General features: G+C 44.6%; 1 protein-coding gene across 1 annotated transcript in view; it reads right to left on the reverse strand.

The window, feature by feature from the left end:
- FIGLA (folliculogenesis specific bHLH transcription factor) overlaps window positions 1–15,231 on the reverse strand; it is a 30,755-nt gene that overhangs the window by 1,780 nt on the left and 13,744 nt on the right. Inside the window, exon 3 of the mRNA XM_058667354.1 lies at window positions 13,639–13,863. Coding sequence (XP_058523337.1) covers window positions 13,639–13,863 — 225 coding nt within the window. The remainder of the gene's footprint in view (window positions 1–13,638; window positions 13,864–15,231) is intronic.

The following is a 15,231-nucleotide window of genomic DNA, read 5'->3' on the forward strand; positions in this document are numbered from 1 at the left end:
GTCACCCACAATGAGACCCCTGGTTTTGACCCGACCCAGCTCAGAAGCATGAACCAGCAAATGGAGGCACTCCCTAGCATTCTTTTAAAAAGGGACATGCATCTGCCCGTTGAGGTGCCAAATGCCTGCAACTTCCTACTAATCCAACCCCAGTGGAGGCTGCCCTGGAAACTCCTAGATCTTCTCCTTCCAGAGCTTTCATTATATGTGTAGCTCCCATTCTTCTGATAAAACAAGCTGGACTCCCCCAGCCCTCCACCACCCATTGCCTCCATGGAGCCAGCCAAGACCCCCAAAACCCAGCAGACAGCAAATAAAAATTCTCCTTGCAGAGGAAGAGAAGGCAAGGCTGTGGTCAAATACCCGGGGTATGTGTGTGTGTGTGTGTGTGTGTGTGTGTGTGTGTTCAAGTGAGATTAGCTCCAACTGTGCAGACTGAGACCAATTCTCCCATGTAAGTGGGAGCTGAAAGCCTGAACAGAACACAAGGTGCGATCCTGTCTGAGCTAGGACATCAGTCATTTCCTATCTTCAGCTTCAAAGTGCAACCTGAGTTCCTCTCAGGTCTCTTTCCTAGTAATTGGTATTGGATTGGTGGCTTCTGGTGCTCCTAGTTCCAGGCCTTCACACTCCAGTCTGCACCTACATTCTTTGATCTCCTCAGTCCCAACTTCCTGACAACACACCCTATAACTTCATAATTGCGTGAGCAGATTCCATATAGTAAATGTGCTTGTGACCTCCTGTTGGCCTGCTCCTCTGCAGAATGGTCCTGGGTGGGGCCATCCAGTAAAAACTATGTAACAGCGTGGCTTTAGAACTAAATTGTGGAAGAGGACAGAATGCTATACAAAGAACTGCATTCCCCCACAGCTTCACAGATGGAGACCCTGACACCCCCAACATGACTCCAATCTGAAAGGACTGAAGTCCTTAATAAGGGAGAGAGCTGAGCTAGCCAGCTTGGTGCAGACAGTGAAGGGCAGCAGCCTGCAAGCTAGGAGGAGAGCCCTCCTGAGCTAAGTCTGATAGCACAGCATTCCTGATCTTGGGCTTCCCAGCCTCCAGACTGAGAAACCAATTTGTTGTGAACTCATCCAGGCTACAGCATGGCAGCCTGAACAAATCAACCATTGTGACCTATGAAGAAGAGAACCCCGAAGATGTTAAGCTCTGCCTTTTGGTCTTTAAGTTTGAGGTGTCTGTGTGTCTAATATCACAAAGGTGTACCTTGGCCTTGACAGGGTTTTTGAAAGCCCTGGAGGAGCCAGCACCATGATGTAGTGGGCTAAAGCCTCCACCTGCAGCGCTAGCATCCCTTACGGGCACCAGTTGGTATTCTGGATGTTCCACCTCCCATCCAGCTCCCTAGTGCCTGGAAAAAACAGTGAAGGATGGCCCAAGTGTTTGGTCTCCTATACCCATGTTGGAGATCTGGAAGAAGCTCCAGACTCCTGGGGACTTCAGATCAGATCAGCTCTAGCCATTGCAGTCATTTGGAGAATGAACCACAGATGGAAGATCCATTTCTTTGTTTCTCCTTCTCTCTGTAAACTCTACCCTTCAAGTTAAAATAAAATAAGCAGCCCTTGGGAGACTTTCACTCCCATTGTAGATTGCTGACAACTCCACATTCTTTCAGTTTTGAATCTGCCTTCCTGGTACATTCATTTCCCTAGGAAGTGGTGAGGGAAATGTTGAGAAACAAATGAGACGAAAGTTATCAGGTGCCCGTCCTGAGAGGATGAGGATAGAAGCCTCAGGAGGCGTTGGGAGCAAAGGCTGAAAGCCTTGAATCAAACCTAAATAGGTTTCTTCAGAGCAAGAAATGAAAGAGCAAGTTGTGCTCAATGAACTTGTGACAGGAAGTGTCGTTTAAGGGAAACTGATAGGCTTTTATATTTATATTAAAAAAAAAGAAGATTCCGGGCCCGGCGCCGTGGCCTAGTGGCTAAAGTCCTCGCCTAGAACGCCCCGGGATCCCATATGGGTGCCGGTTCTAATCCCGGCAGCTCCACTTTCCATCCAACTCCCTGCATGTGGCCTGGGAAAGCAGTTGAGGACAGCCCAATGCATTGGGACCCTGCACCCACGTGGGAGACCTGGAAGAGGTTCCAGGTCCCCAGCTTCGGATTGGCGCGCACTGGCCGTTGCGGCTCACTTGGGGAGTGAATCATCGGATGGAAGATCTTCCTCTCTGTCTCTCCTCCTCTCTGTATATCTGACTTTGTAATAAAATAAATAAATCTTTAAAAAAAAAAAAAAGAAGATTCCAACACTTTCAAGACTGCCATTTATTTGTCTCTAGAAAGCAACCCTGGACCTTTTTCACTTGTCATACTTGTGGGAGTCTGAAACAGAGAAGAAAGTCCATTATAAATGCTGAAGGATAAGAATGGACAATCCACACAAATACAACTAATAAAGAAATACAAGACGGACCTGGCATAGTAACCTAATGGTTAAAACCCTTACATTACATCTGCCAGGATCCCATATGGGCACCGGTTTGCATTCCAGCTGCCCCACTTCCCATCCAGCTCCCTGCTTGTGGCCTGGGAAAGCAGTGGATGGCCTAAAGCCTTGAGACCCTGTACCCTTGTGGCAGACTTGGAAGAGGCTCCGGGCTCCTGGCTTTGGATCAGCTCAGCTCCGGCTGTTGCAGCCACCTGGGGAGTGAACCAGTGGATGGAAGATCTTTCTATCTTTCTATCTTTCTTTCTCTCTATAGATCTTCCTTTCCATTAAAAATACATCTTTTAAAAAAGAATACAAGAGTACTTGAAAAGTTCATGAATTAAAACATAGGTATTTTAGTGGAAAAAATTTTGAAATCCACACAGTTTTATATAATAATACACTTTTTCCATGGACTTTTGGAAGGTCCTTCATGTGTGTGGAGTTCAAACTTATGCCAAAATAAACTTATCTTTGTGTCCTATTTTCCATAAACTTTTGAAGTCTTCACATATGCAAAAAAACTTAATCTCATCCATGGGCAAACACATTCAAGTATTAAGAAGTTTTATCTATTTAAAATCTGTCATTTTTATCTAGTTGACAATGTGATTTAAATCAGGGGCGAGCACTGCGAGCCAAAAGCATCCCACTTGAGCACCTGCCCAAGTCCCAGCTGCTCTGCTTTCACTTTCCTGTTGAAGCACCTGTGAAAGCCACAGAAGACAGGCCAAGTTCCTGAGCTCCTGTCACCCATGTGAGAAACCCAGATGAAGCTCTAGGCGTCAGGCTTCAGCTTGACCCAGCCCTTGCCCTTGGGCATTTTGGGGAATGACCCCACAATAGAGAATATTCACTCTCTATCTCCCTCTCCTCCCATCTGTGTTTACGTGTTTCTCCCTCTCTCTTTTCTTCTTTCAAATTAAAAAAAAAAAAAAAAAAGTCTTAGAAAAGGCACAGGATGAGAGCAGTACTCTTACATTGCTGGTGGCATCATAAATTGGCACTATGCATCAAGTCACAGAATATACCCACCTGTGATTTAGGAGGTCTATTTCTGGAAATCTGGCCTGAAAAAATAATACAAATACAGAAAAAGCTAAGCAAATGAAAGCCACTTTCTATGTTTATGAGCATAGGACATGTCCAACAATTAGGAAACTGTCTAATTGAATGGGTCATTTAAATGTTAATGATAAAAAAATCAAAAACAGGGCACACATGTCACATGCCCTTAATTTCTTAACTTAGTTGCAGAGGGGAACATTTGGAATCATTTTGGTATACCCATAATAGTATTTCAGCTAGGATCATTGGATAATATCGTGATTTCTCAATTCTTCTGAAATCTCAACTTTAAGAAACAGTAAGCCTGTGATTAAAACATAGTCACTCTAATGTTCATTAATTTGTCTTTTTTATAAAAACATAAAAACTGAATTATGTATAAAAAAAAACCTACACACTTTTTAAAATAAATTCTAAGCCAAAAAAAAAAAAATAGTCACTCAAATCACATTCTGGTGCTTCAGAAATTACAATCCAGTGAGCATATCGTGGTGGACAATAAAACAATAAAACACTCCAATGAATTGCCTTAATTTACTCTAACATTTTGCACCTATTTTCTGAGATTTCCAGGTTGAGTTTTCATGGAATGACAGAGGTTAAAAGAAATTAAACATTGCTACCCACATCCCTCATCTCTGACACCTCACTAACATCCTGGATATGGGGCAATTTTCTACTGTTCCCTATTTTTTCACAAGTACAATAGGTATAAATTAAATAGATAAACAGGTATAAGATGCCTAGAATCATTTAAATAAGTACAAAATAAGTATGAATAACTATTCAGAGTAACTATATCTGATCTTGATCAAGTCTACACATATGATCAAGCTTTTTAAGCTTATATTTAACTTTGTAAGTTTAATTACCATGTTTTATTCCAGAATGTCTTAAACCTAAAGAACAAATAATGCATTGCTCTTTACCTCAAAGGTTAAAGGATAATTGAATCGGGCCCGGCACCGTGGCCTAGTGGCTAAAGTCCTCACCTTGAACGCCCCGGGATCCCGCATGGGCTCCGGTTCTAATCCTGGCAGCTCCACTTCCCATCCAGCTCCCTGCTTGTGGCCTGAGAAAGCAGTCGAGGACAGTCCAAAACTTTGGGACCCTGCACCCATGTGGGAGACCAGGCAGAGGTTCCTAGTTCCTGGCTTCAGATCGGCCGTTGCGCTCACTTGGGGAGTGAACCATCGGACAGATGATTTTCCTTTCTGTCTCTCCTCCTCTCTGTATATCTGACTTTGTAATAAAAAATAAAAAATAAAAAAATTTAAAAATTTTAAAAAAGGATAATTGAATCCTATCAACTCAAAGTATATTTTGGATCATTGTTTTAGTTTTAGTAATTGGCTGGAAAATCCCACAAATGTAATATTTAAGCACCAGAGTAGGGAAACTTACTGAAGTTTTCAGCATTGGCTTGAATGTCACAGTTCATTAAAAAAAAAAAAAACACTATTAGCGTTATCCAAACCAAAGAGGTTATGGTACAAGGAGAAGGTAATCTGAGGAACAGAAAATCAGCTTGCTGCTTAAAATCTTTAAGAAGGAGACGTGTTTCCCCAGTTGGCTGCATAGTTGAGTAGCTGGGCATGTTATCCAGAGCCCTTTTCTGCACTCCCTGAGCTAAGGCGTGGTGGCAGAGATGCGGAAAGAACAAAGTCCTTGCTCACTCAGCTTTAGAGGTCGGCCCCCAACCTTACAGTAGCTTGAAAAGTAAAGCTTTCATGTGGAAAAACCTGACTTTGTCAAAATGCTCGTGGCTCTGGTGGGCCACAGCTCCGATGGCTACTCCTCGGGTGGTTACAGAGGAGGAGGTCTCCCTGCAGCCAGACCTGGAGGTACGAACACAGCCAGAAGGATTCTGTACCCTGCCATCCAGAGCTTCCACTGGGGAAAAAAAAATCCCTGAAGAGAACAGAATCCAAGAAAGGAAAGCAAGAATTTACACCCACTTCTCAGAAGACAGCCTTTTCGCTAAGGGACATCACCAAGGATGTGGTTGTCACAGACCCAACTAGGGTGAGCAGAGGCCTAAACGGTCTAAAGGGGAAGATACCGCCAATCTCCTTAGAGAACGGACAGCAAAGTGGGGCTGTGGCATTCATGGGAGCCATCAGCTGGCCGCCACTCAGGACTCCAGAGGCCAGGGATGACCTGGGGTCTTGTTCTAGCCTCCACAGTGCATTCCTCACACCTGGGGCACTCAGAAGCGTCACTCAGGAGGCAGAGAACCCAACAGGGATTCTGAGAATGAAGTGATTCAGTATTCACTCAAGAAGGTTAACCCCAGTGGGGGCCAGCTGCTGGGTTTCCTGACCATCCAGGCCATACTGTCTCACCTAGGGCTCAGGAATGGGTGGGATTCAGGGCAGAGAGAGATGTTATATTCCTTACATTCGACCACCCAAGTGAGACAGGTGCTCAGAGTTTCTGGAAGGACATGTTCTTCCAGGAGGGAAAACCTTTATAAAAAGAAAAAGAATACTTATAAAGAGGATCAGAGAAATGCCTAAAGTGCCTGAGTTGTAATTATAACTCCCTGGACTGAGATCTACCGTTAACACTGTGTCCGTAGTGCCCCTTTTTTCTCCTTTCTCTGTTGCCATTAATTTGACTAAGGGAAGAACATGGAAGGGAAGGACATACGCTTGGCTCCCTTGGGGGCCAGCATTAGGTGGTTTTCTGCCAGGTGTCTCGAGGAGAGTCAGTAGTAGCTCATCAGAAAAGCCCAGTGTCTCCCCGAGGGAACCTTTTATCCAAGCCAGCTGTCCTCCTTAGGATCCACTTGGGCCCAAGTCCATGAGAGTGAGGGCTTCCTGCAATTAATTAAATCACGTGTGTCATACAAGCAGAGGAAGGAATCGTTGCTTTTCCTCAAGTTACAATTGGCTTATTGACAGGACAAAGCAGCAGACACCAAGGAATCTTGTTATCAAAACCCCAAATTCTGCACATAAACACACAGGAAAAGCTGCATCCATCATGCTTATAATCTTCTGTCATCACAGAAAAATTACAGTTCCAACAAAATGAATTTGCCCGTCTTATTTCCACAAAGAAACAGAAATTTGTCTTCCATCTAACTTCCTCTTTGTCAGATTCAGCCTGAGCATCAGTCTTGAGTATCTGGCTGGGTTTCTTCCTCAAGGGGCTACAGCCAGAGTGTATGCCACTGGTGGTGGCATCACTCCTTCACTGTCTTACCAGCAGGTTCACATTTCCAAAGTCAAAAAGAACCGCAACCACAGGCACCACCCCAATCCTGAAAGTTCAGAAAGGACAGTAAAATCTCTGCTAAATACAATCACCAGGGCAGCCTTCCCTCCAAGCCCTTGGTCCTGGGTCAACTCTCTGCAAAAACATGGGATACACACCAGTACAAGGCAACAGGCAACTGGTAGACACTCCAACCAGACAGGGCATCCCCATCCCAAGAGAATGACTTGCTACACTTACCAGAATACACACCCCAGGGGCCACTAGGGTGCCCTGGGGTGGAGAAGCGTGCGTTCCATGCAAAAGCTGAGACATGCCAAAGTTACTATGGTAGAACTTTTGCTACCACATATAACCATGACCAAGGAGAAATACAAGGTGGAAAGGAGGATAAAAAGCATTTCTGGTCTTTCCCAAGGTGCTAATAAATTCATCCCAGCTAGACAGACCATCTCATTGCACATTTTAAATTGCTATTAGAAGAAATGTCCCCACTGGTTAATTTTACAGGTGAACACAACCTGGAGAGGTGGCCTTAGTAATCTACTGCTCCCACAGACTTTCCTCTCTCATGTCAAAATGTAGACATGTGGGTTGGCAGGACTTTCAGGCCCCTGCCGCAGACATGTTCAGCCTGAAGTCCCTTCCCTGTGGCCCTTGAATCCTCGCATTCTGGGTAACTTATTCCCAAACTGAAGGTGATCTTTGTCCATAGACATAGTCTACAGTTGCACAGCCAATTCTAAACAAGATTCAAGGTGGGGTGGGAGGGTGGGATTTGTCACAACAGTGAAGATGCTGCTTGAGGCATCCACATCCCTGGCCAGAGTGCCTGGTCTGAGTCCTGGATCCTCTGCTTCCAATCCAGCTTCCTGCTAATGTGTACCCTTGGCTCAAGTAGCTGGGTCCCCCACACTCATGCAAAAGACCTAAATTGGGTTCCAGTCTCCTGGTTTCAACTTGGCCCAGCCCTTGCTATTGCAGGCATTTGGAGAGTGAACCAGCAGCCTAGAAGTTCTGTTTGTCTCTCTGCTTTTCAAATGCAATGAACAGAAAAATTTTAGAAAATTGGAGTCATGTGGGAAAAAAATGCCCAAGCCAAGCCAAAGGTGACAAATAACAATAGTGAGACAATACATCGCTTGCCACCTAATGATGCCCAATTCAGCGACCTCATCGTGCTTGGAGTGGCGAGATTGGCAGAGATTCATAACTGGCGAACTACCAAAACCACTTGAGCAAGTATCTCAGGGCATGCCCCACATCCGGGACCTGGGGTGGGTGGGAAACTGGGTGGGGCTTCTCCCTCAATATCCCCATTTACCTCAGATACATGAAGGAAACAATATGGAAATAATAGCCTTACCCACTTTTCTATAGCCCTTTAACCTTTTTACCCTAATTAACTATGTAGATTGTCAAAAATATAATAAAAAAATAAAATTTTAAAAAAGAAACTCTAATTTTATTAATTCAAAAAATAATTATTTTCATTTAATTTAAATGCAGATAGACAGATCTTTCACTTGTTGGTTCATTCTCCAAATTCCTGTAACAGTTGGGACTCAGTTAGGAGCCCAGAACCAATCTGGTTTTCCTGGTAGGTGGGAGGGACCAAAGCACTTGAGCTATCCTCTGCAGCCTCCCAGATGTGCCTTAGCAGATAGCTGTATAAGAAGTGAGACTCTCAGTGTGGCATCTTTGTGTCCCCAGTGCACTGAAGGCTCATTCCAAAGTTATAATGTTCTTTTCCAGTTTTAAATATGCTCCCTTCTACTAGACTTTGAAATTAATTCTTGTCCTACCAGACTAGATGCTGTGATTCCACATGGCCCATGGTCCTGTCTGCACACATACTTGCCAATTCAGTCCCCAAGTGAACCTTCTCTGGCCCCCAAAGTTAATCCCCACTCCTGCCATCAGCAGATTCTTGGGTACTTCATTCGGGATTTTGCCTCCCAGGAATGTTGTTGATCTTGCACAAGCTGTTCTCACTCCATCTTCAAATTTTCAAAAATGCCTGTCTCTCCCAGCATCAGAATTCTCTGTCCTCTCCGAGGAAGGAAAAGGGTACCATACCTGTAAACTGAAGCTAGAGAGGCCTTGCCTTCCAACTCCTAAGCCCTTCTGAATATGAGCATTTCAGTCCCAATGAGCCATATTACTGTCACTGAGTCTCCAAGCAGCATATCTGTCCAGCATCCTGAAACCCTATGTAGTCACCCATCAGCACAGCAGGTCTGAATCCTCATGAGAATCCCTTGCCAAGAAAAGGCCAGCCAGGGCACCACTTCCATGGTCTTTTTATCTTGAACCAATTTGGCCCCAGTTGTAAATGCAACCTTCTAATTAAATCAATAAAAGTGACCACGAAAAACTGTTCAGTTCATATGCAAATAAAAATTCAGAGTTGGGCTCGGCAGTGTGGCCTAGTGGCTAAGGTCCTTGCCTTGATCCCATATGGCCGCTGGTTCTAATCCCGGCAGCTCCACTTCCTCTCTATCTCTCCTCCTCTCAGTATATCTGACTTTGTAATAAAAATAAATAAATAAATAAATAAATAGATTCAGAGTTACATCTGTTAACAGGAGAAACTAGCCCAAAAGATGGCTACACAGCAAGGATTTCAAGGACATTATTTCACCTTTGCCTTCCTAATTCATTCTGTCTTAAGGCCATTAGTTGTGTTACAGCAAACAGGAGGAGACATGGTAACTAAAAAGAAATCTCAAGACCCAAGCCAGGTAAGTTGGTATCCATCCACAAGGAGATATCCACGCCTGGGGTGAGGGAAGCCTGAGTGGAATACTGGAGCCAAGAGGGTTCTCAGGGGGCGTGGCGTTGGCAAATAAAGCCCACAAGTGGCAAGAGCACCTGTGCAGGGAGGTAGTGGCAGCTGAGATGGAGAGGGTAGACACAGGGAGCATCCTGGGATCAATGGTCAACTGCAGGGCTCAGGTAGAAAACACAAATGAGCTTGGAACAACTCCTGCCAGAAGGCCAGTGGTCAGAGACTGAGGAGGGCACACCAAACAGAAAAGCAACTGGCACAAAAGGGCATTCACTGGCCACAACAAGAAAAATTTGAGTAATAAAATCAATAAAGATGTTACCATGAAGATGTATTAATGCCACCAAAGTGAACGGAAAATCATGCATACATACCAACACAAGAAAGAAAAAATGGGCTTCTACTCAGCAATCAAAAAACAAGTACAGAGGATTAACACAAACTTATACTATCAGGTGGAAAAAGCCAATCTAAACTTACACATGCTAGGATCCCATTGCTGTAAATAAATTCCATTCCCAAAATAAATTGCAGAGACACAGAAGTGATTAGTGGTTGTCTGGAGTGAGGCAGTGAAGCAGCAGGGGCAGGTGGTAGGTGTGACACCAAGGGACAGCACCAAGATCTTCACTGTGATGGAGCTCTTTGTCTTACATGCACTGCTCATTCCACGAATCTACACACAGGAGACACCTGCATCTAATTCCTAGTTAATGCAAAATACAGCTATGGGGGGTAACTGAGTTAAGGGTACATTTTGCAGCTTCCTGTGAATCTATAATTACTTCAAATGAAAAGTCCAATAAAAATAGAACGTTTGATGAGTAATGGGATATTTAGATAGCTTCAATGAACCTCCTCACAAAACACGTTTTAATTACAAAAGAAAAAGGCTAAAGTGGAGAAGCTTGGTTGTCACCAATTTAACAATCAGAGTGAATATCATTAGCAACAGACTAAAATCTACCCCATCTAAGAGGCTGCAATGAGAAGAAAATGGCATCACTTCTGTGATCCCAGTCCAAGATGCAGATCTTGAAGCTAATCTGCAGGACAAACACAAATATAGAGAAAGAAGCATTGTACAAAACAGTGATTCTGGAGTCTTCAAAAGTGTCCAGTCCTTAAAGTCACAGAATGTCCAGGAGATGTTCTAGACTGAAAAAAAAAAATCAAGTGTAGTTCATGATTCTGAGCTGGGTCCCTTTGGCAGGGAGGATATTACTGAGACGCCACTGGAGACCAGCAAGGAATCCAGGGACTATGAAGCTGGAATGCAATGTTAACTTCCTGATTTTGCAGCTGCAGCAGAAATGTCCCCATTTGTGTGAAATACACACAGAAGTAACTATGGGTGAGGGGATTTCAGACTGGCAACTTCCACTCAAACAAGTCAGGAAAAAAAGTTTTTTGTACTGCACTGCAACCTTTCTACAAGCTGACTGTGGTTACCGATTAAGGTTATTATTTTTAATGAGTGATTTGAATTTGAATGGGAAGAGATAAGGAATCTTTGTCAATACTGAGGAAATCCTAGCATGTGCATAAAAAGGCATTCTTCACCATCAGGCCTTGGCACTCATGCTTAACAGAGCTGCACACACAGAAAGATCTCAAATATGTGACTCAGTCTTTGTTCATTCTAAGGATTAGCACTCTTCTTCCAATTGACAATACACTTGCTTACAAAACACTAAAGTGTCTTGCTCCCACTCTTGGAAATAATCCCACGCAGAATTTTGCTGTTCTTCACTAGGAAATACGTGGTATAGGTGGTCATCACTAGGCTGTGCGTCCTTGGAAAACAAGGACTTGTAGTACACACTTGCCACTGGTGTTGCTAGGCACCAACTTGCTTGCTACTGTCTGGGCACCTGTCTAATCCCAAGCCCACCAGAACTGGCAGAAAGACCCACCTACATTAAGTCATCATGACAAGGACATGATGGGGGGGGCAGCATTATGACCACAGGTTTTAAGCAACCACCAACGATGCAGGCATCCAATTGGAGCACCAGTTCAACTTCCAGCTGCATCACCTCTCATCTTGCTCCCTGTTAATGCTGTGGGAAAGCAGCGGAACATGGCCCAAGTACATAGCCCCTGTCACCTGCGTGGGAAAGTAGAATGAAGCTCCTGGCTCTTGTCTTCAACCTGGCCCGCCTCTTGTGGTCATTTAGGGAGCAACTGAGTGGATGGAAGACCTTCCCTCTTTGTCTCTACTTCTGTCTTGAAATAAGAAAAAGAAGGAAAGAAGGAAAAAGAAAAAATGACATGATGGGGACCAACATGCAGGTTAAGTTATTGCTGTGAGGCCAGCATCCCATATCAGTATGCTAATTGGAGTCCTAACTGCCTTGTTTCCAGTCCAGGTCCCTGCTATGGTGCCTGGGAAATCAGATGCTGATGGCCCAACTATTTGAACCTTCATCACTCACATGAGAGGACAGGATGGAGTTCTTGGCTCCTGGCTTTAGTCTGGCCTGGCTAGGCCCGTTGTGGCCATTTGGAGAGTGAAGCAGATACAGTGTGTGTGTGTGTGTGTGTGTGTGTGTGTCCATCCTTCCCTCTCTGTTCCCTGTTCTTAAAAGTTAAAAAAATTAAACAAGCATCCAGATTCAAGGTCCAACTCCAATGATACATTCCTCCTTTCTTTGTTCCCATGTCAGCCCATGTTGGAGAAATAGAAATTCTGTTCCCTAAGGGCTGCCCAGCAGGGAGAGGTTCCTCTCTCAGGTGGCCAGAATATGAAAACCTAGACTGAGCACACCCAAGAGGAATCCTTGAACACTGTAATCAAATCATGGGAACCAAGACAGGCCAGCCAGCATGACACCTGGAAGACCTCAAGTCTGAACACAGCCCTGGCAAGAACCAAGGGAGAAAACCCAAAACACTTCCTGCAACAGAGCTGGGATGATGGCGGCTCACTGATGCTCACCAGTTAACAGTGATTGTTCATAGTAGGCCAAGCAAATCTGATAAAATCTGTCCACGTGAACGCTGACATATGAGGAACTGCATTAGGCACTTTGCTGACATGTCATTTGAATCTCATAGTTATCTTATGTACAAGATAAAGTATCATATTTATATTAGTTTCAAAGTCACTATGGCTGACAAGTGATGCGTCCAGGTTTTGAATCTCTCCTATGCTCAGCTGCTCTTCTAATCAACCATCATTTTTTTTTACTTCAGAGCCCCATCTCACATCAAGAAACTTACTTGTTACAGTACACTTGGTTCTGTTTCCTACAAGTCCTTTTTTAAGATTTATTTTTATTGGAGAAACAGATTTACAGAGAGAAGGCAAGACAGAAAAAGGTCTTTCGTCCACTGGTTCACTCCCCAAGTGGCCACAATGGCTAGAGCTGAGCCAATCTGGGCGCAGGGTCCCAAGACTTTGGTTTATCCTCTACTGCTTTTTCAGGCCACAAGCAGGGAGTTGGATGGGAAGTGGAGCACCTGGAACATGAACTTGCATCCAAAGGTGATGCCAGCCCTTGAAGGTGGAGGATTAGCCTTTTGGGCCACAGTACTGCCCCCACCCCAAGCCTCATTTCAATAGCCTTCATGTTACAATTGGGATAGAGCAAGTGGCCTTCTCTTTCGCACAGCAGGGATTTCTAAATTTGGAATAGCATGCTGTTACTTCAGCTGCTTCTTCAATTTGGCCAAGTAATAAGAGCTGTCATGGTAAACTCCTTTGCCATTACTTAGAAAATGCTGCCTTGACACTAAAACAACACAAAGCAAAACAAAATCGCATCACCATGAAGCTTTACATGTGGCAAGCTAACTTTTTTCCTGGAGACCAGGGAGCCTAGCAAGCCTTTTAAATGTGTTAAACAGGGAAATTACAAAAAGCACCTTTGGCCTGTATTGGGATTTTCTGGAGCAGTGTTGCCACCCCTGAGCTGCGAGCTGCCCACACATTTGTGTAAGTCTATAAGAATCTCCCAAACCCTCACTCTCCATCCCGACGTTTTCAAAAACTGCTGTTGTTTTAATCATGTCTCATGCTGGAAAATGCCACACACTTCAAAGCAAACATTTGAGCTTTGGACAGCTACCCAGTTACTTAAGAAGAAATACTTTACCAGACTCCCAGTCGACGAGATCACTCCAGTCGCGGATGCCATGCTCTGGTGACAAGCACATACTGGCTCACCACTGCCACCATCTGCCCAGGGCCCTTCCTCGTTCTTCAAGCTGATGACAGCACAGCTGGGATGCTGGGCAACGTTCCTCGAGAGCTCTCTAGCCAAGCACATGTGTGGCTCTGAAGGATTTTTGCTATAGTTCTGCTCATCTGAGTCTTGCTTCTAGAAACCATATTCAGTTGTAAAGTGGTATAGTAAGACAAGTCTTGAAGATTGAAATCAATATATTTCAAAGTTCTAACTGAGGAGTTTTCAGGTAAGTGACAAGGGTGATGTTGAAGTTATGGTATGGGGGAAGGATGAAATGATGCTCAGTAAACTGAACATATTTATTCTTGTCTGATCTTCAACAAGATTGTGCAAAGGGCAAATGGGTTAGAAATAGTATGGCATGAAATAACCAGTATCTTATAATGAATGCAATATACTACAAAGTGCTTCTGTTACACAACTAGCATGCAAAAAAAAACTAACAGGGCCACCTGTACATGTGCCAATACTCTGACCATGCCCAGCCATCCAACTTGGCCAAAAGGACAGTTCTTTCCTGTCATTGCAGAAAGCATCTCCCGGGCAGGCACCTGAGCAGGACCTAGCAGACATGAGCAGAATTCAAAGCTATACAGCTGGCCATTTCTACCCTAAGTTTCTATACTGTTTCTCTCAAGCGTCTCTCCTCTTGTTCTATCCCTAAACATGTTTGCATTGCTACCTAGAAAGGACCATCATGGAACCTAAATGCTTTCTTCCTCCCATTCTTCTGATTCTTCTCTCCACCCTCGGGTAGAATGGTCTTGAAATTTGCCACTTTCCATTGCCTGGACTCCAGATATGGGCCCATAATGCAACCTCCAGCTCCAATGAGATGGCCTGAGGTCACTCCTTTTCCTACCCCACTATTGGACCTGATTGCCTTCCCTGTCTGTGGCTTCCTCTTGTTCCTCCCTCAGTTTTCCAAGATTCCCTCTTCAACATCCCTGTGGCATCACTCAGGGCTCATCACCAGTGCCTTTCCTCTTTCCATCTCTCCCCTGCTGACTGGTTTATTTCTCAGGCCCTCACTCTTTGCCTCTCCGTGGAGCAGGACCATACAAGCAGCCCATGCCTCCCACTGCCTGGTGGACACCTGTGAGCCATCCCACCCCCAGAACAGTGGTGACATCAGAGTGCTTCATGGTTCATAAAGCAGGTTCACTGTGCTGTTCCATGAGTGATGACAAACCCATTTCTGTGCCTGCCCCGATGCATGTTCCACTGAAGGCCCCAACAAGGCCTGTTTATGGGAGCCTCTTGTCATGTTCCAGCTGTCAAGGTCCCAGCAGTTGGGAGCCTGGTTCCATACAGGGACACCAGGGAGCCAGTCAGGTGCCCAGGAACCCCACAGTTCATGCAGATCTGGGTTCCAATCCCATTCCTTCACCATGTGGCCTTCTTTCTTTGTAAAACAGTGATCATACATGGCTCAGAGGATCACTGTAACCGTTCACTGGAAAGACTATGTAAGCTGCTTGGCACAGGGCCTGCCCTATA

Source organism: Ochotona princeps, chromosome 8 (genome assembly GCF_030435755.1).
Source record: "Ochotona princeps isolate mOchPri1 chromosome 8, mOchPri1.hap1, whole genome shotgun sequence".
Lineage (NCBI taxonomy): Eukaryota > Metazoa > Chordata > Mammalia > Lagomorpha > Ochotonidae > Ochotona > Ochotona princeps.